Source organism: Coregonus clupeaformis, unplaced genomic scaffold, assembly GCF_020615455.1.
Source record: "Coregonus clupeaformis isolate EN_2021a unplaced genomic scaffold, ASM2061545v1 scaf0528, whole genome shotgun sequence".
Lineage (NCBI taxonomy): Eukaryota > Metazoa > Chordata > Actinopteri > Salmoniformes > Salmonidae > Coregonus > Coregonus clupeaformis.
The window spans coordinates 168496-193595 of NW_025533983.1; the positions used below are offsets into that span (position 1 = coordinate 168496).

General features: G+C 46.6%; 2 protein-coding genes across 2 annotated transcripts; one reads left to right on the forward strand and one right to left on the reverse strand.

Annotated features, from left to right (window-relative positions):
* Window positions 1-8586: 8586 nt before the first annotated feature.
* LOC121560242 (NAD(P)(+)--arginine ADP-ribosyltransferase 2-like) lies at window positions 8587-9698 on the reverse strand. Its single transcript, XM_045215830.1, has 2 exons — window positions 9571-9698; window positions 8587-9363 (listed from the first exon to the last, which is right to left on the reverse strand). Exons 1-2 carry the CDS (start codon window positions 9646-9648, stop codon window positions 8587-8589), a joined length of 855 nt encoding a protein of 284 aa, XP_045071765.1. The 5' UTR covers window positions 9649-9698.
* An 11021-nt stretch (window positions 9699-20719) lies between these two features.
* On the forward strand, window positions 20720-24858 carry LOC123484996 (CD209 antigen-like protein C). Its single transcript, XM_045215828.1, has 5 exons — window positions 20720-20861; window positions 23377-23541; window positions 23637-23779; window positions 24368-24462; window positions 24768-24858. The coding sequence occupies exons 1-5, from the start codon at window positions 20720-20722 to the stop codon at window positions 24856-24858; spliced, it is 636 nt and encodes a 211-aa protein (XP_045071763.1).
* The last annotated feature ends 242 nt before the right edge of the window (window positions 24859-25100 follow it).

Sequence of the window (25100 nt, forward strand, 5' to 3'; positions counted from 1 at the left end):
ACCCTCTGAATAGCACACATACACACTCCATGTCTCCATTTTCTCAAGGCTTACAAATCCTTCTTTAACCTGTCTCTTCCCCTTCATCTACACTGATTGAAGTGGATTTAGTTTAACAAGTGACATCAATGTGAGATCATAGCTTTCACCTGGATTCACCTGATCAATCTATGTCATGGAAAGAGCAGGTGTTCTTAATGTGTTGTATACTCGGTGTCCAGTGAGACAGAGGGGAGCTGTTTTGCTCAGATGCTTTCGCAGGTAAGATTGATGTATCTTGCTGTCAGTCAAATTATCAATATTTAGAGACCCCCCACAGTTTGACTTTGTTGCATTTAGGGAAGCTCATGTCTTACTCATGTCGCACTCTGCATGTAACCAAAGAATATGCTTGGAATTAAAGAGTAACATCAAGAAATTGGACACACTTACTCATTCAAGGGTTTTTCTTTATTTATACTATTTCCTACATTGTAGAATAATAGTGAAGACATCAAAACGATGAAATAACACATATGGAATTGTATAGTAATCGAAAAAGTGTTAAACAAATAAAAAAATATGTTATATTTGAGATTCTTCCAAGTAGCCACCCTTTGCCTTTATGACAACTTTTCACACTCTTGGCATTCTCTCAACCAGCTTCACCTGGAATGCTTTTCCAACAGTCTTGAAGGAGATCCCACATATGCTGAGCACTTGTTGGCTGCTTTTCCTTCACTCAAACCATCTCAATTGGGTTGAGGTTGGGTGATTGTGGAGGCCAGGTCATCTGATGCAGCACTCCATCACTCTCCTTTTCGGTCAAATAGCTCTTACACAGCCTGGAGGTGTGTTGGGTCTGTCACGGTTTCGGCCGAGGCGGCCCCTCCTCCTTGTTCGGGCAGGTTTCGGCGGTCGTCGTCTCCGGAGTACTAGCTGCCACCGTTCTATGTTTCATGTTTGATTGGTTTTGTCTGTTTGTCACACCTGTTTAGTGTTTAGTCTCGTTAGGCACCCTATTTAGTTCCTTGTGTGAGTTTAGGTGTTGTGTGTAATTGTTTTACTGTCGTGTGGTAGTTTTGGTCCGCTGTATTTTGTTCTCTCGTTATTTCGTATTGTATTAGAGAGTCCTGCCTTTGGGCACACTTACTTTGTTCAAGTGTAGTGTGCATTTATTTCGCCTGTGGCCTGTGGCCGTTGTTGGCGTGTTTCTACGGACTTCACTAAAGACTATTGGATTTATATCTCTGTGTCCTGCGTGTGATTCCACATCCCACTTCACTCCACCCTTGACAGAATTACACACCATCGCATGGAATCAGCAGGAGCACCCACCGACATCAAAGAGGAGCGCCTCCGTGGTCAAGATGATCGGATTAACCAGATCGGGCACGCCCTGGACCGGGTGATGAACATTCTCCATCGATGGGAGACCAGCGATGTACCCACACCTCCACCTAACGCACCATCACCATCGGTCAGCCCGCCCGTCCAACAACCGGAACCCAGTGGGATTCGGCTCTCGCTCCCGAGGGCGTACGACGGCACCGCTGCCGGGTGTCAGGGGTTCCTGTTACAAGTGGAACTCTACCTTGCCACCGTACACCCGGCGCCCTCGGGACACGAGAGCATTTCCGCCCTCATCTCCTGTCTCACCGGCAAGGCGTTGGGGGTGGGCCAACGCCGAATGGAGGAAAATAGACGCCGCCACTATCACCTATGCGGAGTTCTCCCGCCGCTTCTGTGCGGTCTTCAACCATCCACCAGAGGGGAAGGCGGCGGGGGAGCGTCTATTCTACCTCCGGGTTTGCGCTGGAGTTCCGGACTCTAGCGGCAGATGCAGGGTGGAATGAGCGGGCCCTCATAGACCACTTTCGTTGCAGCCTCCGGGAGGACGTCCGCAGAGAGTTGGCGTGCAGGGATACTACACTATCATTTGACCAGTTGGTGGACATGGCCATTCGGCTGGACACCCTGCTCGCTACCCGCGGACGTCCCAGGTGGGGGTCGCCCATTCCATGTGCGATAGACCTCCAGGTAGGAGCTGCGCTCCCGCGGAGCCATGTGTATCCTTTGTCACAGGAGGAGAAAAGGGCAATGGAGACATACATTGCCGAGTCTCTGAGACAGGGATACATACGGCCCTCCACTTCTCCCGCGTCCTCAAGCTTCTTTTTTGTGAAGAAAAAGGATGGAGGTTTACGTCCGTGTATTGATTACCGCGGTCTCAATCAGGTGACTGTGAAATATAGTTATCCACTCCCGCTGATTGCGACCATGACGGAGTCCTTACACGAGGCACGGTTCTTCACAAAATTGGACCTCAGGAGCGCATATAACTTGGTGCGCATTAGGTAGGGCGATGAGTGGAAGACAGCATTTAGTACTACCTCCGGCCATTACGAGTATCTCGTCATGCCATACGGTTTAATGAATGCTCCATCAGTCTTCCAATCTTTTGTAGATGAGATTTTCCGGGACATGCAGGCGCAGGGAGTAGTGGTGTACATAGATGATATTCTGGTGTACAGTTCTACTCGGGCCGAGCATGTAGCCCTGGTGCGCAGGGTATTGAGGAGATTGTTGGAGCATGACCTGTATGTCAAAGCCGAGAAATGTCTGTTCTTTCAGGAGTCAGTCTCCTTTTTGGGTTATCAGTTGTCTGCGTCAGGGGTGAGAATGGAGGTTGACCGTGTGTCTGCCGTGCGTAATTGGCAAAACCCAACTACGGTTAAAGAGGTGCAGCAGTTCTTGGGTTTTGCAAATTACTACCGGAGGTTTATCCGGGGTTTTGGACAGGTGGCAGCTCCCATAACGTCCCTTCTGAAGGGGGGTCCTGTGCGCTTGCGGTGGTCGGCTGAGGCGGACAGTGCTTTTGGGAGACTGAAGGACCTGTTTACCTCGGCTCCAGTGCTGGCGCACCCGGATCCCACTTTACCCTTCCAAGTAGAGGTAGACGCGTCTGAAGCCGGTATCGGGGCAGTTCTTTCACAACGGTCCGGCACACCACCTAAACTCCGCCCCTGTGCTTTTTATTCTAAAAAGCTCAGTCCGGCGGAGCGGAATTATGACGTAGGGGACAGGGAGCTGTTAGCCGTAGTACAGGCCCTAAAGGTGTGGAGGCATTGGCTTGAGGGGGCACAACACCCTTTTCTCATTCTGACTGACCACCGTAACCTGGAATACATTCGGGCAGCTAGGAGACTGAATCCTCGCCAGGCTCGATGGACTATGTTTCTCGCCCGGTTTGTGTTCAAGATCACTTACATCCCTGGGTCCCAGAACAGGAAGGCAGATGCCCTGTCTCGGCGGTATGACACGGAGGAGATGTGCGTGGAACCCACTCCCATACTACCTGAGTCTTGTCTGGTTGCACCGGTGGTATGGGAGGTCGATGCGGAGATCGAGCGGGCATTACGCACCGACCCTAACTCTCCACAGTGTCCGGTGGGTCGGACGTTGGCTTATTTATTGGGCTCACACGTCACCCTCCTCTGGACATCCAGGTATTGGCCGGACAGTGCACTGCCTTAGTACCAAGTACTGGTGGCCAACGTTAGCCAGGGATGTGAGGATTTATGTATCCTCCTGCTCAGTGTGTGCCCAGTGTAAGGCGCCCAGACACCTGCCCAGGGGTAAATTACAACCCCTGCCTGTTCCACAACGACCCTGGTCTCACCTCTCGGTGGATTTTGTTACCGACCTTCCCTCCTCACAGGGGAATACCACCATCCTGGTCGTTGTGGATCGGTTCTCGAAGGCCTGTCGTCTCCTTCCCATGCCGGGTCTTCCTACTGCCCTACAGACTGCTGAGGCTCTATTTACTCACGTCTTCCGGCATTACGGGGTACCCGAGGATATAGTGTCTGATCGAGGCCCCCAGTTTACCTCCAGAGTCTGGAGAGCCTTTATGGAACGGTTGGGGGTTTCGGTGAGCCTTACCTCGGGTTACCACCCGGAGAGTAATGGGCAGGTCGAACGTGTCAACCAGGATGTGGGTAGGTTTCTGAGGTCATATTGTCAGGGCAGGCCGGAGGAGTGGGAGAGATATGTGCCCTGGGCCGAGATGGCACAGAACTCTCTCCGCCACTCCTCCACTAAACTAACCCCTTTCCAGTGTGTGTTAGGGTACCAGCCGGTTCTGGCACCTTGGCATGAGAGCCAGATCGAGGCCCCTGCTGTGGATGAGTGGGTGCGGCGCTCGGAGGAGACGTGGAACGCTGCACACGTCCATCTGCAGCGAGCCATCCGTCGACAGAAGACGAGCGCCGACCTCCACCGCAGTGAGGGGCCAGTGTACGCACCTGGAGATCGAGTCTGGCTCTCAACCAGAAACCTGCCCCTCCGCCTGCCCTGCCGGAAGCTGGGTCGGCGGTTTGTGGGGCCTTTCAAAGTCCTGAGGAGATTGAACGAGGTGTGTTACAGGTTACAACTGCCCATTGATTACAAAAATATTAACCCCTCGTTCCATGTGTCTCTCCTCAGGCCGGTGGTAGCTGGTCCACTCCAGGACTTTGAGATAGAAGAGACTCCTCCGCCCCCGTTGGACATCGAGGGGCTCCGGCGCACACTGTTCGGGCCATCCTAGATTCGAGACGCCGGATGGGGGTCTCCAATATCTCGTGGAGTGGGAGGGTACGGCCCGGAGGAGAGGTGCTGGGTGCCGAGGAGGGACATTCTGGACCCGTCCCTTCTGACCGAATTCCATCGTGGTCATCCTACGCGCCCTGCTCCGCGTCCTCCTGGTCGTCCCCGAGGCCGGGGGCGGCGCACGGCTGGAGCCGCGCGTCAAGGGGGGGGTACTGTCACGGTTTTGGCCGAGGCGGCCCCTCCTCCTTGTTCGGGCAGGTTTCGGCGGTCGTCGTCTCTGGAGTACTAGCTGCCACCGTTCTATGTTTCATGTTTGATTGGTTTTGTCTGTTTGTCACACCTGTTTAGTGTTTAGTCTCGTTAGGCACCCTATTTTGTTCCTTGTGTGAGTTTAGGTGTTGTGTGTAATTGTTTTACTGTCGTGTGGTAGTTTTGGTCCACTGTATTTTGTTCTCTCGTTATTTCGTATTGTATTAGAGAGTCCTGCCTTTGGGCACACTTACTTTGTTCAAGTGCAGTGTGCATTTATTTCGCCTGTGGCCTGTGGCCGTTGTTGGCGTGTTTCTACGGACTTCACTAAAGACTATTGGATTTATATCTCTGTGTCCTGCGTGTGATTCCACATCCCACTTCACTCCACCCTTGACAGGGTCATTGTCCTGTTGAAAAACAAATGATGGTCCCAATAAGCGCAAACCAGATAGGATGGCGTATCGCTGCAGAATGCTGTGGAAGCAATGCTGGTTAAGTGTGCCTTGAATTCTAAATAAATCACCAACAGTGTCACCAGCAAAGCACCCCCACACCATCACACCTCCTCAACCATGCTTCACGGTGGGAACCACACATGCGTAGATAATCCGTTCACCTACTCTGCATCTCACAAAATTACACGGCGGATGGAACCAGAATTCTAAAATTTGGACTCATCAGACCAAAGGACATATTTCCACCGGTATAATGTCCATTGCTCGTGTTTGATGGCCCAGGCAAGTCTCTTCTTCTTATTGGTGTCCTTTAGCAGTGGTTTCTTTGCAGCAATTCGACCATGAAGGCCTGATTCATGCAGTCTCCTCTGAACAGTTGATGTTGAGATGTGTCTGTTACTTGAACTCTGTGTAGCATTTATTTGAGCTGCAATCTGAGATGCAGTTACCTCTAATGAACTTATCCTCTGCAGCAGAGGTAACTCTGTAAATGTAAATGTAAAATGTCTTCCTTTCCTGTGGCGGACCAACTCGCTCTCTATCTTCCTCAGAGCAATCTTCTTGACCCTAACCAGTCAGGCTTCAAGATGGTTCACTCAACTGAGACTGCTATTCTCTTTGTCACGGAGGCTCTCCGCTCTGCCAAATCTGACTCTCTCTCCTCTGTTCTAATCCTCCCAGATCTGTCCGCTGCCTTCGACACTGTGGACCATCAGATCCTCCTCTCCACCATCTCAGGGCTGGGCGTCTAAGGCTCAGCACACTCTTGGACATCTCCGACCAGGTGATGTGGAGAGGATCTGTGTCAGCTCCACATACTCTCACTACTGCTGTCTCCCAGGGCTCGGTTCTAGGCCCTCTCCTCTTCTCTCTATATATCAAGTCACTTGGCTCCGTCATATCCTCAGATGGTCTCTCCTATCACTGCTATGTGGATCACATTCAACTACTTTTCTCCTTCCCCCCTTCTGACACCCTGGTGCCTGGCAGATATCTCAGCTTGGAGGTCGGCCCACCACCTCAAACTCAACCTCAACAAGGCCTGCCTGCTCCAAGACCTCTCCATTACGGTTGACAACTCCACCGTATCTCCCTCCCAGAGTGCAAATAATCTTGGCGTGACCCTGGACAACACCCTAACTTTCTTTGCAAACATCAAAGCATTGACTCGCTCCTGCAGGTTCATGCTCTACAACATCAGTAGGTTACGACCCTACCTCACACAGGAAGTGGTGCAGGTCCTAATCCAGGCACTTGTCATCTCCCATCTGGACTACTGCAACTCGCTGTTGGCTGGGCTCCCTGCTTGTGCCATCACACCCCTGCAACTTCTCCAATGTGCTGCAGCCTGCCTGGTATTCAACTTTCGCTCCTTTTGCACACTCCACTGGCTTCCAGTCAAAGCTCGCATCCACTACAAGACCATGGTGCTTGCCTACGGAGTAGCAAGAGGAACTGCCTCTCCCTACCTTAAGGTTATACTCAAACCTTACACCCAAACCCGAGCACTGCGTTCTGCTACCTCTGGTCTCTTGGGCCTCCAATCCCTACCGGAGGGCAGCTCCCCACTCAGCCCAGTCCAAGCTCTTCTCTGTTCTGGCACCCCAATGGTGGAACCAGCTTTCCCCTGAAGCTGGGACAGCTAGGACAGAGTCCCTGTCCACGTTCCAAAAACATCTGAAACCCCACCTCTTCAAAAGGTGTCTTAAATAATCCCACAGTGACCCCTCCCACCCCCTACAAATTAAAGATCTTTAATGAACTCACACTTAACTTTCCCCCTTACTAGGTCTGACTTTGCTGATAACGACTTTTTGGAGAAAAAGTATACTTACTATGACTGTGATATGTGGTTGTCCTGCCTAGCTATCTTAAGATGAATGTACTAACTGTAAGTCACTCTGGATAAGAGTGTCTGCTAAATCACTAAAATGTAAAGTGTGTGTTAGAGCAGGGCTGGAACAAAAGCCTGCATACACACACAATAGCTCTCCAGGAGGAGGGTTATCCATCTCTGGTGTAAACGGATACAAACAAACATTCCTCTTCTTCACTTGGAGTTCGTGTGCTCTCAGGTTTGCATTGAGGGAAGCAATGGAATAGAACATACCTTTGCATGAAGTCCAGGCGTCTTCAAGATGCTGTATCTGTCTTCAAGGTAGTCACAGCCCCTCCTCTGTGCTTCTGAGAAATTACACTTACATTTTGTGCACATACAAAAGTACAATACACACTCACACACACACACACACACACACACACAAACACACACTGACACACACACACACACAAACACACAAACACACACTCACAATCACACTCACACACAGGCAGGAAACACCACATGGCTTCTGAGAATTGTTTGTTCACACATACTGAGCTATGTGTGAACATGACCAACACCAGCAGCAGCACTGCTGATACTGAGAAAAGGTTCCCCATAGTAACAGTACAGAAAGACCCTTAAACCTCCTCATCATCCTTCCCCTCTAATCAGGGACTGATTCAGGCCTGGAATACTAACAGCCAATATACCAATAATCAATCAATTGATTTATCGATCAGTCGATCAATCAACCAACCAATTAATCAGCTATCAGGGAATAAGGAAAACAGCACTACGGTAAACCTTGAGGCCCCTAGTATAAACTTCGAAGCCAATCAAGGACGGCAGGGGTGGGGCCCCACCTCTTAAGAGAATCAGCTGGTGATGCCTGTGGGCCAATCCGGGCGGGGCGTTTTGTGAAGTTGAAGCTAGTGGTAATATTTAGTCATTTGTTGAAATGTTTGTAACCCGTTGTTTGCTATTGCTGCACTAAGAAAGAAATGACAGTAAATATTCCCCCCAACAATTGGTAGTTTCCAGTATCACTTTATTGGACAATTCAATTTGTGGTATGTTATATTATATTTTAATCAGTGGCCCATTTAATGTTGTAACATTAGTTTGTCTAAATGTAGTACAGTGAAAGTTCAAATAAAAAGGATTAGACGTACTGTAGTCAAGCTCATTGATTTTCTTTATTCATTTTGCCAGAAGTTGCAGAAGGCATTTAAGTATTTTAAAGTCTCCTATGGAGTCTGATACACAGGCTAGTACAAACATCTTAATAATCACTATTTCAGGTAGTCAGGATGAGGTTTGAATGTAACATCCACCAATGAACCAATAAACTTAATACAATAAAAGCTTCAGACACTGAAAACACATTGTTTGGCTTTATTTACTTTAAGAAGGATAAGCAGCCTGGCTGTTTTATTTAAATCCTCTTTAGGGACAATTACTCAAGATCAACATCGATTTTTCTTAATTAATAATTGGCTTCTTAAAAATGTTGCAATTCAGGTTACTCTTGGGGGGTTTGATACTCTCTAGTTTGTACACAACATCGCACCAAAGGTTTTTATCATTTTCTTTCTTCAGCACGGCAGTAACTTTGAACACTTCATACGGTGGAATCAACACCTCCTTTTCACGATTCCCCATTTTTGGATAGGACTTCAGATCAGCGCCAAAACATGTCTTTACCTCAAAGCAGGACTTCTCTCCAAAATGTGTCAAGTTCTTTAGGAAAGAGCTGGAGGCAAAGTAGCCGAATCTGATTATTTTGTTAACTTTACCGACAAACTCCAAGTTGGTTCTCCGGTATGTGGTGTGACAGGTCTTTTGGTTTAGTTTCAGGAGGCGAATGGCGTCAGTCAGCAGGAAATGCAGGGAGTGGAACTGGAAGGAGGTTGTGTACTCTGTTCTATTGGTCCGGACTGCTTGGTTGAACACTGGGTACATCTTACTTTGACCTCCTGTGTAAGCACAGATAGCCTTGACATGATCATGTGTAAGTTTGTCTTTAGAATTGTACTTGGACTTGTCCTTTTTGAATCGGTCCTTCACATTTTTTGCACATCCTGCTGCCTTTTTCCAGGATTCATTGAAGATCGCTACATTTCTGTTTTCATTTGGAAGATATTCCTTCCGCACCTTGTTGTACATTTGTTCAGTGCAGCCGTTATACACGTCGTCAACAGAGTTAGGGACCATGTCTAAGGGTATGCTGGAATTCAGTCCAGGCTGATGGAGATGAACCTTCAGAGAATATGGAGGGGAAAAAACAGGCAACACGTGTAAAACAGAGGAAAGGTTTTATATATTTAAATGCATTTAAATGCTCTCTCCCTCACCCTCTCCCTCTCCCTCTCTCTCTCTCTCTCTCTCTCTCTCTCTCTCTCTCTCTCTCTCTCTCTCGCTCTCTCTCTCCCTCGCTCTCTCTCTCTAAATAGTTTATTCTCTTACCATCTTGGAGTCCACACCCAAAGTCCAAGCCTGGATGAAATACATCACAGTAAAGGTTAGGATCTTGTGTCTTGCCATGATGTCAAAATATGTTGGTCCAATGTCAACTTGTAATGGAGATGAATTGTCTTTTAAGATACAGAATCAGCATTGAAATGTTCAGCTTTCAGGGGGCCTTGTTATACCAGCGCTCTTGTGGTTATTTTCACAGTCCCTCCTCTCTTGCTGAGAACAGGCACCTACAGGCACAAGTACCCCTCAAACCACAAAAACCATAGCACAGTACACACGCACGCACACACACGCACACACACACACACACACACACACACACACAGGTAGCCCCTTAGCACAGTACACACACACACACACACACACACACACACACACAGGTAGCCTAGTGTTTAAGAGCGTTGGGCTGTAATCGAAAGGTTGCTGGTTTGACTTCCGAGCCGGTAAAGGTGGAAAATCTGCCGTTTCTCTGCTTGAGAAAGGCAGTTAAACCCCAACAACCACTGCTCTCTGATGTCGATTAAGGCAGCCCCCTGCACCTCTCTGATTCAGAAGGGTTGGGTTAAATGTGGACAGCCCCCTGCATCTCTCTGATTCAGAAGGGTTGGATTAAATGTGGACAGCCCCCTGCACCTCTCTGATTCAGAAGAGTTGGGTTAAATGTGGACAGCCCCCTGCACCTCTCTGATTCAGAAGAGTTTGGTTAAATGTGGACAGCCCCCTGCATCTCTCTGATTCAGAAGGGTTGGATTAAATGTGGACAGCCCCCTGCACCTCTCTGATTCAGAAGAGTTGGGTTAAATGTGGAAGACACATTTTGGTTGAATGCATTCAGTTGTGCAACTGACTAGGTATCCCCCTTTCCCTTCACATACACAACCACATACAGTGTGGTGCCTAGTTGGGACAAAATCCTGCAGTACCTGATGCGCTCCAGAAACAGGGTTGATTACCTCTGGCCTAGTCTCTGCCAATCATTCCTTTAGCTGGTTGAGTTAAACACTGCCCTCTTCTGCCCAGAATGCACCATGTCAAGACTCAAGGCCTCCAGGTACATTAGTGTGTGTGTTCGCTATTCTGTGGTCTCTCATGCCAATGTCCAGGTTATGATTTAGGCAGTATTCTAATACTGCTGGTTATGGTTGTTACCTTTACTTTGTTATGACTGAGATGTGAGAGGACTGGTAGGTTGATAGTGTTCAATTACTTTGTGATGACTGAGATGTGAGAGGCCTGGTAGGTTGATAGTGTTCAATTCCTTTGTTATGACTGAGATGTGAGAGGCCTGGTAGGTTAATAGAGTTCCATCATATTGCGTTCAAATGGTGAGGTGTGTCAGATCTGTGGTGGTTAAAAATGATAGGAGACAAGGAAAGGAGACAAGGAAGGAGACATGGAAAGGAAGAAATCAGATTGAGACTATGACCATATTGTTCGGTAATATATACAGTTGAAGTCGGAAGTTTACATACACTTAGATTGGAGTCATTAAATCTTGTTTTTCAACCACTCCACAAATTTCTTGTTAACAAACTATAGTTTTGGCAAGTCGGTTAGGATACCTACTTTGTGCGTGACACAAGTAATTTTCCCAACAATTGTTAACAGACAGATTATTTCACTTATAATTCACTGTATCACAATTCCAGTGGGTCAGAAGTTTACATACACTAAGTTGACTGTGCCTTTAAACAGCTTGGGAAATTCCAGAAAATGATGTCATGGCTTTAGAAGCTTCTGAGTCAATTGCTTCCAGTTCTCTGCTGCAAATGACTGGAACGAACTGCAAAAATCTCTGAAGCTAGAGACACTTATCTCCCTCACTAACTTTAAGCATCAGTTGTCAGAGCAGCTTACCGATCACTGCACCTGTACACAGCCCATCTGTAATTAGCCCACCCAACTACCTCATCCCCATATTGTTATTTACATTGTTATTTATTTTGCTCATTTGCACCCCAGTATCGCTATTTGCACATCATCTTCTGCACATCTATCACTCCAGTGTTAATACTAAATTGTAATTATTTTGCACTATGGCCTATTTATTGCCTTACCTCCATAACATACTACATTTGCACACACTGTATATAGATTTTCTATTGTGTTATTGACTGTACGTTTTGTTTATTCCATATGTAACTCTGTGTTGTTGTTGTTTTTACCGCACTGCTTTGCTTTATCTTGGCCAGGTCGCAGTTGTAAATGAGAACTTGTTCTCAACTGGCTTACCTGGTTAAATAAAGGTGAAATAAAAATAAAGAACTAAAATTGGAGGTTTACCTGTGGATGTATTTCAAGGCCTACCTTGAAACTCAGTGCCTCTTTGCTTGACATCATGGGAAAATCAAAATAAATCAGCCAAGACCTCAGAAAAAAATGTGTAGACCTCCACAAGTCTGGTTCATCCTTGGGAGGAATTTCCAAACACCTGAAGGTATCACGTTCATCTGTACAAACAATGGTACGCAAGTCATACCGCTCAAGAAGGAGACACATTCTGTCTCCTAGAGATTAACGTACTTTGGTGCGAAAAGTGCAAATCAATCCCAGAACAACAACAGACCTTGTGAAGATGCTGGAGGAAACAGGTACAAAAGTTTCTATATCCACAGTAATATGAGTCCTATATCGAAATAACCTGAAAGGCAGCTCAGCAAGGAAGAAGCCACTGCTCCAAAACCGCCATAAACAAGCCAGACTACGGTTTGCAACTGCAAATGGGGACAAAGATTGTACTTTTTGGAGAAATGTCCTCTGGTCTGATGAAACAAAAATAAAACTGTTTGGCCATAATGACCATCGTTATGTTTGGAGGAAAAAGGGGTAGGCTTGCAAGCCGAAGAACACCATCCCAACCGTGAAGCACCGGGGTGGCAGCATCATGCTGTAGGGGTGCTTTGCTGCAGGAAGGACGGGTGCACTTCACAAAATAGATGGCATCATGAGGAAGGAAAATGATGTGGATATAGTGAAGCAACATCTCAAGACATCAGTCAGGAAGTTAAAGCTTGGTCGCAAATGGGTCTTCCAAATGGAAAATGACCCCAAGCATACTTCCAAAGTTGTGGCAAAATGGCTTAAGGACAACAAAGTCAAGGTATTGGAGTGGCCATCACAAAGCCCTGACCTCAATCCTGTAGAAAATTTGTGGACAGAACTGAAAAAGCATGTGCGAGCAAGGATGCCTACAAACCTGACTCAGTTACACCAGCTCTGTCAGGAGGAATTGGCCAAAATTCACCCAACTTATTGTGGAAAGCTTGTGGAAGGCTACCCGAAATGTTTGACCCAAGTTAAACAATTTAAAGGCAATGCTACCAAATACTAATTGAGGGTATGTAAACTTCTGACCCACTGGGAATGTGATGAAATAAATAATAGCTGAAATAAATCATTCTCTCTACTATTATCTGACATTTCACTTTCTTCAAATAAAGTGGGGATCCTAACTGACCTAAGACAGGGAATTTTTACTAGGATTAAATGTCAGGAATTGTGAAAAACAGAGTTTAAATGTATTTGACTAAGGTGTATGTAAACGTCCGACTTCAAGTGTATATGGTGGAGTTCAGCCACTATTTTGGTAGCACCTAATCCAACAGTTCTATATGTTTATACAACGGTTGGGTCCAATACTGAATGCTGATTGGTTAAAATTCCAGCCGGTGTCTATTCCATAAGTTACCACCGGCTAAATCTATGACGTTAAAATGACTCTTTACTCTGTTACGTCTGACTCCTCTATCCACTGTCTCATCAGCCCAGGCAGGGAAGTTATACATTTAAGGTATTCATGATCATCTCCATGTCTTAGAGATATTGGGTTTAATAGTAGTGTCAAAGCAACAGTTAGTGTCAAAGTAACCAGTGGATAGACAGTAGATGTTATGACAGTTCACTGCCACCCTGTGGCCTCTGTTGTCTCTGCTAGTCAACACGATGGCTGCTGAACGCTTCCTTCATTACCAAGTCCCGCCCCCTCTGTCCTCCAACCCCACTCATGACATTGGCAACGTTCCAGGCTGACTACATTGAAGTCGCCTGCCAGATCTCACAACGCCTGGATTTGTGTTTAACGTATCAGTTAACCAAATCATATGGTATAGCAATCTAATGCCCAATGGTTGCTGTGTGCAGCCTGACTGCAATATAGTCTGCCTTGAATGAGACCGTTCTCTCCTCGTTGTGGTTGATAGACTTTGCAGTGCTGAGCTCTGAACTCACAGACACAAGAAACTACTAACCCTGCTCCTGCTCTCCCTCCCTCCCATCTCCCTCTGACCTCACAGACACAGGAAACTACTAACCCTGCTACTGCTCTCCCTCCCTCCCATCTCCCTCTGACCTCACAGACACAGGAAACTACTAACCCTGCTACTGCTCTCCCTCCCTCCCATCTCCCTCTGACCTCACAGACACAGGAAACTACTAACCCTGCTACTGCTCTCCCTCCCTCCCATCTCCCTCTGACCTCACAGACACAGGAAACTACTAACCCTGCTACTGCTCTCCCTCCCTCCCATCTCCTTCTGACCTCACAGACACAGGAAACTACTAACCCTGCTACTGCTCTCCCTCCCTCCCATCTCCTTCTGACCTCACAGACACAGGAAACTACTAACCCTGCTACTGCTCTCCCTCCCTCCCATCTCCCTCTGACCTCACAGACACAGGAAACTACTAACCCTGCTACTGCTCTCCCTCCCTCCCATCTCCCTCTGACCTCACAGACACAGGAAACTACTAACCCTGCTACTGCCCTCCCTCCCTCCCATCTCCCTCTGACCTCACAGACACAGGAAACTACTAACCCTTCTACTGCTCTCCCTCCCTCCCATCTCCCTCTGACCTCACAGACACAGGAAACTACTAACCCTGCTCCTGCAGGAAACTACTAACCCTGCTCCTGCTCTCCCTCCCTCCCATCTCCCTCTGACCTCACAGACACAGGAAACTACTAACCCTGCTACTGCCCTCCCTCCCTCCCATCTCCCTCTGACCTCATAGACACAGGAAACTACTAACCCTGCTACAGCTCTCCCTCCCTCCCATCTCCCTCTGACCTCACAGACACAGGAAACTACTAACCCTGCTACAGCTCTCCCTCCCTCCCATCTCCCTCTGACCTCACAGACACAGGAAACTACTAACCCTGCTACTGCTCTCCCTCCCTCCCTCCCTCCCTCCCTCTGACCTCACAGACACAGGAAACTACTAACCCTGCTACTGCTCTCCCTCCCTCCCATCTCCCTCCCTCTGACAGCCACATCTTCTCTCTCTGGTTAGCCAGCCTACTTGTTACTCTTTGGCCTCCAGTTTATTTCAAAGCCATGATTACGTGTTACTTCTCTGTAAAACTATGTCTAATGATTCATTTGAAAGTCAACAATACATTTGTTACCTGCATGTAAGTGGAATGACAGACGATCAGATTAGCCAAATAGCTAACTAGGTGAGGTTGTTGCCACAGTGAAGTTGCTTTTATTGAGATGAAATATATCCTCTGTAGATGGCATCAAGTTTATTAACACATAATGGATCAAGAGGACATGAGATGTAATTGTGCAGAAGGTGAGTTTAACAATAAACGTGAAGAAAATACAAAACAGGAGAAGTGTCCTGAACGTAACCAAAACCAGCCTGATGACTGAGGCTTACTGAGGGCTATATGAAGGGAGAGAAAACAGGGTGGTGATGAAGTCCAGGTGTGCTTAACGATGGGGAGCAGGTGTGCACAATGTGGGTTGCCAGGTGTGCAGAATGTGGGTTGCCAGGTTTGGTAAAGTGTGTTGCCAGGCCGGTGGTTAGTAGACAACGATGTCGAGCGTCCGAGGGAGGTAGCAGGAGGAGGCGTGACCGTAATACTGCTCAATGCTTTTCTTTATTGGTTTCAATACAAGTTCCAGTGCACATGATAACCAATGGGAACTTACCAATATATTAAATCAACAAATGGCCATTCAATGTCAAGAGGACAACAGTAACCATTTCAGGTTAAGCCGTTTTACATAGGATCATTACAATGGAAAGAAAGATGCTAATAAATGTCAACAAATAACAAGTTACCCATTATATTAAATGCCAACAAATAAGAAAAAAATGTCTGTTTGTTTTAGATTACTTCTCACTGTACATGTCACGATCGTTTGGGTAAGGAGTAGTAGACCAAGGCGCAGCGTGTGAAATAAACATAACTTTATTTAATTAAAGTTTCTAAATACAAACAAAACACGATTCGTGAAGTCCACGGTTAAACATACCGACAAGGAACAAAAACCCACAACACCCAAGGGAAAACATACAGATTAAATATGGCTCCCAATCAGAGACAAACAGCCGACAGCTGACACTCGTTGCCACTGATTGGGAGTCACACAGGCAAACATAGACATAGAACAACTTAGAATACCCAACATAGAAAATGAACACATAGAATGCACACACCCTGGCTCAACATATAGAGTCCCAGAGCCAGGGTGTGACAGTACCCCCTAAAGGCGCGGACTGCGACCGCGTCTTAACAAAACCCCAAACAGGGGAGGGCTGGGTGGGCATTCCTCCTCGGAGGCGGCTCCGGCTCCGGCCTTGACCACCACCCCTCCATAATTCCCCCCGTAGCGCCCCTGGTCCGGTCTGACCCCGCTGGCAGGATCTGGACTGGACATTGACGGAGCGGATTGCTTACGCTCCGTCGTGGAGCAGCTGACCGGTCTTACCAGGCTGACGACTCGCACCCCGGGCTTGGTGCGAGTAGCAGGAACGGGCTGAACCAGGCTGACGACTCGCACCCCTGGCTTGGTGCGAGTGGCAGGAACAGGCCGGGTCGGGCTGGCGACGCGCACCATAGGTTTGGTGCGAGTGGCAGGAACAGGCCGGACCGGGCTGGCGACGTGCACAGTAGGTTTGGTGCGAGTGGCAGGAACAGGCCGGGTCGGGCTGGCGACGCGCACCGTAGGCTTGGTGCGAGTGGCAGGAACAGGCCGGACCGGGCTGGCGACGCACACCGTAGACTTGGTGCGGGTGGCAGGAACAGGCCGGGCTGGGCTGTCGACGCACACCGTAGGCTTGGTGCGTGGAGCAGGGACAGGCCGGGCTGGGCTGTCGACGCACACCGTAGGCTTGGTGCGTGGAGCAGGGACAGGCCGGGCTGGGCTGACGACGCACACCGTAGGCTTGGTGCGTGGAGCAGGGACAGGCCGGACAGGGCTGGCGAACGCACACCGTAGGCTTGGTGAATGGAGCAGGGACAGGCCGGGCTGGGCTGACGACGCACACCGTAGGCTTGGTGCGTGGAGCAGGGACAGGCCGGGCTGGGCTGACGACGCACACCGTAGGCTTGGTGCGTGGAGCAGGGACAGGCCGGACAGGGCTGGCGACGCACACCGTAGGCTTGGTGCGTGGAGCAGGGACAGGCCGGGCTGGGCTGACGACGCACACCGTAGGCTTGGTGCGTGGAGCAGGGACAGGCCGGGCTGGGCTGGCGACGCACACCGTAGGCTTGGTGCGTGGAGCAGGGACAGGCCGGACTGGGCTGGGAACACACACCACCGGCCTTAAGCGGGGATCAGGAACGGGCCGGACCGGACTGGCAATACACCCCAGTACCTCTCGCCGTGCCCCTACATCTTCCTTCCCCCTTCTCACCAATGGCTCCCGTAACCTGGTGGCCCTCTGAACTCGCCCCTTGTCTGCCTCCGTCAGCCCCGTCGTCCATGCCGTGTGCCCCCCCCTAAAAATTTCTTGGGGTTGCCTCTCGCCTGTCTGACGTTGACCCGTTTGGCGCCGCTGCTCCTCTCCTGCCTGGGTCTCCCCCTTTATCGCCTTCCGGTACCGGACGGCCTCCTCCTCAGTAATCTGCCCCCAACCGAGGAGGACATCCACAAGAGTCACCTCCTGCGTGTGTTCCTGGACACGCTGCTTGGTCTTGGTATGGTGGGTTTTTCTGTCACGATCGTCTGGGTAAGGAGTAGTAGACCAAGGCGCAGCGTGTGAAATAAACATGACTTTATTTAATTAAAGTTTCTAAATACAAACAAAACACGATTCGTGAAGTCCACGGTTAAACATACCGACAAGGAACAAAAACCCACAACACCCAAGGGAAAACATACAGATTAAATATGGCTCCCAATCAGAGACAAACAGCCGACAGCTGACACTCGTTGCCTCTGATTGGGAGTCACACAGGCAAACATAGACATAGAACAACTTAGAATACCCAACATAGAAAATGAACACATAGAATGCACACACCCTGGCTCAACATATAGAGTCCCAGAGCCAGGGTGTGACAGTACATTGATGGGAGGGAATCAATAACATAATGGTGAATATTAACACTATATTGATGGGGTGGAGGGAATCAGTAACATAATGGTGAATATTAAAACTATATTGATGGGAGGGAATCAGTAACATAATGGTGAATATAAACACTATATTGATGGGGTGGAGGGAATCAGTAACATAATGGTGAATATTAACACTATATTGATGGGGTGGAGGTTATCAGTAACATAATGGTGAATATTAACTCTATATTGATGGGGTGGAGGGAATCAGTAACATAATGGTGAATATAAACACTATATTGATGGGGTGGAGGTTATCAGTAACATAATGGTGAATATTAACACAATATTGATGGGGTGGAGGTTATCAGGACTTGTGTTAGCAAACTGTCTGATAAAATCTACTTATACCTGGTCCGATATCTGACTTTACAAGCAGTCATGACCACAAACCATGTTCCCACACTGAAGCACCAGATAATATCTGCACAAAGTCATGTAGATCTTCATGTCTGCACACGTACACACACAAGTACACACACAAACACACACACAAACACACAGGCATGAGAATGTACACAGCTCTACCTTGGATCCCCACAGGCCCATTTTCAACTAAAAGTGATGCTGCTGAGAAAGAGTTAACGTTCCCCCTTTCTGTCTTTCTGACGCTCCCCTTGACCCCAAGTTAACCACTGCTCCTCCCCTCGACCCCAAGTCAACCACTGCTCCTCCCCTTGACCCCAAGTCAATCACTGCTCCTCCCCTCGACCCCAAGTTAACCACTGCTCCTCCCCTTGACCCCAAGTCAATCACTGCTCCTCCCCTCGACCCCAAGTCAACCACTGCTCCTCCCCTCGACCCCAAGTTAACCACTGCTCCTCCCCTCGACCCCAAGTTAACCACTGCTCCTCCCCTCGACCCCAAGTCAACCACCGCTCCTCCCCTCGACCCCAAGTCAACCACTGCACCATGTGGTCAGTTGTCATGGTCACAGTCTCTCAGGTTGTGTAACTGGTAATGACATCACTGGATGAGTGCCAGCGATTTCTCAGTAACAGGTTTTATTTTAGATTTTGTGGCAGAACCAAGTATCATAATTTCAATAGAATACATTTGAAAATCTTAATTGTCCATTAAACTATTTCATAAAATATATCACATTTCGTAAAATGTGTAATGATATCAGTCATCAGTCAATCATCCGGGTGACTTCTGACTACTGTTGATCTCTTTCCCACTAACAGGTATATTTGGTGATATTTTCCCCCTCAGAACCCACAGTAAAGTTTGAGGCCATCTTGAAGGTGTGACACAGTCATCATCAGGCTGAGTTTGGTGCAAACCACAACACAAACAACCTGACAAAGATAAATGTCATTCAGTTTCCCAGATGTAACTATGCAGGTGTCATCATTACTGTATAAGATATTCATGATCATTTCCATGTCTTAGAGATATTGTGTTTTATAGTAGTGTCAAAGCAACAGTTAGTGTCAAAGTAACCAGTGGATAGACAGTAGGTTTTCTGAGAGTTCACTGCCACCCTATGTCATCTCTTCTCTTTGCTAGTAAAAATGATGGCTGCTGAAAGCTTCCTTCATTACCAAGTTCCGCCCCCTCTCTCCTCCAACCCCACTCATGAAGTTGGCCACGTTCCAGGCTGACTACATTAACGTCGCCTGCCAGATCTCACAACGCCTGGATTGGTGTTTAACATATCAGTTAATCACGTCATGTGGTATACTAATCTGATGCCCATTTGTTGCTGCGTGCAACTCAACTGCAATATATTTGGCCTGGAACAAGACAGCTCTCTCCTCGTTTTGGTTGACAGATTGAGCGGTACTGAGCTCTGACCTTACAGACACAGGAAACGACTAATCATGCTATACTATGCCCTCCCTCCCTCCCTCCATCCCTCTCTCCCTCCCTCCCTCTATATGTCCTAGCTGCATGTAAGGAATGACAGTGTTGATCAGATTAGCCACATAGCTTTTAGCTTCCTATTTGAGGTGTTAGTTTCTAGGGGGTGGGGCTGCTGCTGCTTACCTTTTTAAACCAATCAGAGAACAACCTGAGAATTAGTGGAGCTCATTTTAATGAGATGGAATCTTTTCTTCTGTAGGTTTCTATCAGATTTACACATAGTGGATAAAGAGGACAGGGGGTGTAATATTGCTCAATGCTTTTCTTTTTTGGTTTTAACACAAGTTCCATTGCACATGACAACAAAACAGAACATACCATCAGCGGTGTCATGCCCATAGGGGGAACAGGGGCTCGTGCCCCCTCAGATTTGTCCTCTAAAATATATATATACAAATATATACAGTATATGGTCAACGGTGGCCAGTCAAACTCTGGGGAGACGTTTCCCCTAGGTACAGATCTAGGATCAGCCATCCCTCCCCCAATCCTAACCTTTACCATGTGAGGTGGAAATGCAAAACTGACCCAAGATCAGCGTCCAGGGGCAACTTCCCCCTACACCCCAGGTCACAGAGTTCAAGCCATTATGTGGCCTCTGTTTGACGGCTGTATATGCGAATTAACAGGATCCCAATTTATTTTAGCCGATCCAAAATTGGGACCCTGTAAATTCACACCTACATCATATAGAATGATATGGAGTCATATAATGTATTATATTATCAAACTAAGGCTGGTGGGAGTCACGTGGTGGCCAGTGTTTCTAATCCACTGTGGTTGACTGATAAATAGTTTCACTACCATAAATCACACAGAGGCAGTACAGTCCAGGGAGAAGACACGGGTACAGACGTACATTAGAGCTGAGGTTAGAAGTAGAAGTTACTGTATTTGACCACAAGTGTGTTAAGATGTCAGAGGGAGTCTATGAAAACTCAGATGGATTTGAAGACGACGAGCCTGATGCAATGAAGAACACAGACATTGATGGCCAATTGTATGCCAACGTAAAAGACTTCAAGCCCAGTCCAAGAGATGGAGTTGTTGCTTCAGGTAAGATTACACACACACACACAAACACACACACACACACACACACACACACACACACACACACACACACACACACACACACACACACACACACACACACACACACACACACACACACAAACACATGCACACACACACACACACACACACACACAAATAAATTACACACACAATACATTCAACAGGTGAGTTTACCCTGTAGTATCATAATGTTACAGTGTATTTGGAAAGTATTCAGACCCCTTGACTTTTTCCACATTTCGTTACGTTACAGCCTTATTCGAAAATTTATGAAATAATTTTTTCCCCTTATCAATCTACACACAATACCCCATAATGACAAATCAAAAACAGGTTTTTAGAAATTTTTGCAAATGTATTAAAAAACAAAAAACAGAAATACCTTATTTACATAAGTATTCAGACGCTTTGCTATTAGTCTCGAAATTGAGCTCAGGTGAATCCTGTTTCCATTGATCATCCGTGAGATGTTTCTACAACTTGATTGGAGTCCATTGGTAAATTCAATTGATTGGACATGATTTGGAAAGGTACAAACCTGTCTATATAAGGTCCCACAGTTCAAATCAAATCAAATCTAATCTAATTTTATTGGCCACATGCGCCGAATACAACAGGTGCAGACATTACAGTGAAATGCTTACTTACAGCCCTTAACCAACAGTGCATTTATTTTTAACAAAAAAGTAAAATAAAACCAAAAAAAAGTGTTGAGAAAAAAAGAGCAGAAGTCAAATAAAATAACAGTAGGGAGGCTATATATACAGGGGGGTACAGGAGGGTACCGGTGCAGAGTCAATGTGCGGGGGCACCGGCTAGTTGAGGTAGTTGAAGTAATATGTACATGTGGGTAGAGTTAAAGTGACTATGCGTAAATAATTAACAGAGTGGCAGCAGCGTAAAAGGATGGGGTGGGGGGGGCAGTGCAAATAGTCTGGGTAGCCATGATTAGCTGTTCAGGAGTCTTATGGCTTGGGGGTAGAAGCTGTTGAGAAGTCTTTTGTACCTAGACTTGGCACTCCGGTACCGCTTGCCGTGCGGTAGCAGAGAGAACAGTCTATGACTAGGGTGGCTGGAGTCTTTGACAATTTTGAGGGCCTTCCTCTGACACTGCCTGGTATAGAGGTCCTGGATGGCAGGAAGCTTGGCCCCAGTGATAAGCTTGGCCCCAGTGATTTTAACAGTGTGCATGTCAGAGCAAAGACCAAGCCATGAGGTCGAAGGAATTGTCCGTAGAGCTCCGAGACAGAATTGTGTCGTCGCACAAATCTGGGGAAGGGTACCAAAAAGTGTCTGCAGCATTGAAGGTCCCCAAGAACACAGTGGCCATCATCATTCTTAAATGGAAGAAGTTTGGAACCACCAAGACTCTTCCTAGAACTGGCCGCCCGGCCAAACTGAGCAATCGGGGGAGAAGGGCCTTGGTCAGGGAGGTGACCAAGAACCTGATGGTCTGACAGAGCTCCAGAGTTCCTATGTGGAGATGGGAGAATCTTACAGAAGGACAACCATCTCTGCAACACTCCACCAATCAGGCCATTATGGTAGAGTGGCCAGACAGAAGCCAATCCTCAGTAAAAGGCACATAACAGCCCACTTGGAGTTTGCCAAAAGGCACCTAAAGGACTTTCAGACCATGAGAAACAAGATTCTCTGTTCTGATGAAACCAAGATTGAACTCTTTGGCCTGAATGCCAAGCGTCACGTCTGAAGGAAACCTGGCACCATCCCTACGTTGAAGCATGGTGGTGGCAGCATCATGCTGTGGGGATGTTTTACAGCGGCAGGGACTGGGAGACCAGTCAGGATCGAGGAAAGATGAACAGAGCAAAGTACAGAGAGATCCTTGATGAAAACCTGCTCCAGAGCGCTCAGGACCACAGACTGGGGCAAAGGTTCACCTTCCAACAGCACAACGACCCTAAGCACACAGCGAAGACAACGCACAAGTGGCTTCGGGACAAGTCTCTGAATGTCCTTGAGTGGCCGAGCGAGAGCTCGGACTTGAACCCGATTTAACATCTCTGGGTAAAACGTCTGAATAATTATGTAAATATGGTATTTCTGTTTTATTTTTTATTTTAAAAAACCTGTTTTTGCTTTGTCAATATGGGGTATTGTGTGTAGATTGATTAGGAAATAAACAACAATTTAATCCATTTTAGAAAAAGTCTGTAATGTAACAAAATGTGGAAAAAGTGAAGGGGTCTGAATACTTTCCGAATGCACTGTATTAGTTCCAATCCTGGATGATACAGTAAAACACATTACCAAACATTTTCCTTGAATAATTTGTGATTCAGTTCATGTTCAGTGGTGGAAGAGACTCTCTGGAGTTGCTGCAGTGTGTCTGGGGCTGCTGTGTGTTCTCCTACTGGCTGGGATCATAGGCCTGTCTGTCTACTGTAAGTTTAGAATGTTGTCAATGAGCCTTAAGTAGCTTACTTAATCATACTTAATCATCAATGGTGTGGTAGTTACATGTTTGATTAACTTTTCCCTTTTACTGATGGAGTCATTGGTCATCACGACTCAACAGAGAGAGACCAGCTACAGACCAGTTACAACAACCTGACTAAAGAGAGAGACCAGCTACAGACCAGTTACAACAACCTGACTAAAGAGAGAGACCAGCTACAGAACAGGATTATGTTCTATGGTGAGTGCAGTTCATTCATTTAATTTAGTACATAGAAGAGGTATTGTATGTTTGTAGACTTTTTAGTGCCTGCTGTTCTGTTGTGTTTATCTCAGAGAAACCTTGTCTAGCTGGATGGTGGAAGTTTGGCACCAGCTGTTATTATCTCTCCTCCACGATGAACACAGCTGGGGGCGGTCAGAAGGAGTGCAGAACAATGGGTGGAGAGTTGGTTGTTATAACCAGCAGAGAAGAACAGGTAATAGATAATACATTAGTAATACTCTAATACTACTGTTTTTTTATTATCATCTACTTCTCTGATTAGTATTCAACATGTGTGACCAACTGTATCACCAATGTTCACGTCAATTTATAAAATACATTTCCTGTCAGAAAATAAATGTTGCTTGAGATTATATCTATACCAATACTATAATATATTATACTACTACTATTATACTACTACTATTACACTATGACTATTATACTACTACTATTATACTACTACTATTATACTACTACTATTATACTACTACTATTATACTACTACTATTACACTATGACTATTATACTACTACTAATATACTACTACTATTATACTACTACTATTATACTACTACTATTATACTACTACTATTATACTACTACTATTACACTATGACTATTATACTACTACTAATATACTACTACTATTATACTACTACTATTATACTACTACTATTATACTACTACTATTATACTACTACTATTATACTACTATTATTATGTATGTGATAGAAAATGTCAAAGTATTCTCTGGAGATTAAATAATGACCATTGTTTTTCTGCCAAAATGATATTATAGATATTTATCAATGGATTTAAGAAGAATGTCGGGATTGATGCATTTAAAAAAGACGGAACTTGGCAGTGGGTTGACAACACATCATTTGCAACTACGTGAGTGAACATGTTCTGAAATACTTTTGCATGCAGTTTTTTCTGTTGTCATGATTACTTTTACGGTCCGATAATCTCATCCCCAGCCAGCTCTCTATGTCTCGCTGTGTCTCTCTCTCCGTGTCTCTCTCTCTGTGTCTCTGTCTCTCTGTCTCTGTCTCTCTCTCTCTCTCTCTCTCTCTCTCTCTCTCTCTCTCTCTCTCTCTCTCTCTCTCTCTCTCTCTCTCTCTCTCTCTCTCTCTCTCTCTCTCTCTCTCTACTTAGTATTGGATGATTTTCAACTCTGATTCTCTTGTGGTTTATAGGTATTGGATGGAAGGGGAGCCTAATAACTTGAATAACAAGGTGGCTTGTGTTGAGATCTCACAGACAGCAACAGACCCATTGAAGAGTTAGAAGGATGCACCATGTGTTAAACAACACTGGGTCTGTGAGAAACAGATCACACAATAATTATTGGTTATCCCTGTGATAGGATTAAGATGTTGTTTTCTCTCTCTCGCTCTCGCTCTCGCTCTCTCTCTCTCTCTCTCGCAGTTACTATGTTGATGGTTGGATACAGTGCTGAATGGTGAAGTGATGTTTCCACCTAGTGGTTAAAGTGAGAGATTAAACTCACCATAGAGGTGAAATAGTGG

Excerpts from the sequence above, each read along its gene's own strand:
- LOC121560242 (XM_045215830.1), bottom strand. The coding sequence starts at position 9,648 with ATGGCAAGACACAAGATCCTAACCTTTACTGTGATGTATTTCATCCAG. Across the intron at positions 9,364-9,570 it reads TGGGTGTGGACTCCAAGATG|GTTCATCTCCATCAGCCTGG; the intron begins GTAAGAGAATAA and ends TATTCTCTGAAG.
- LOC123484996 (XM_045215828.1), top strand. The coding sequence starts at position 20,720 with ATGTCAGAGGGAGTCTATGAAAACTCAGATGGATTTGAAGACGACGAG. Across the intron at positions 20,862-23,376 it reads AGATGGAGTTGTTGCTTCAG|TTTTCCCTTTTACTGATGGA; the intron begins GTAAGATTACAC and ends TGTTTGATTAAC. Across the intron at positions 24,463-24,767 it reads AACACATCATTTGCAACTAC|GTATTGGATGGAAGGGGAGC; the intron begins GTGAGTGAACAT and ends TGTGGTTTATAG.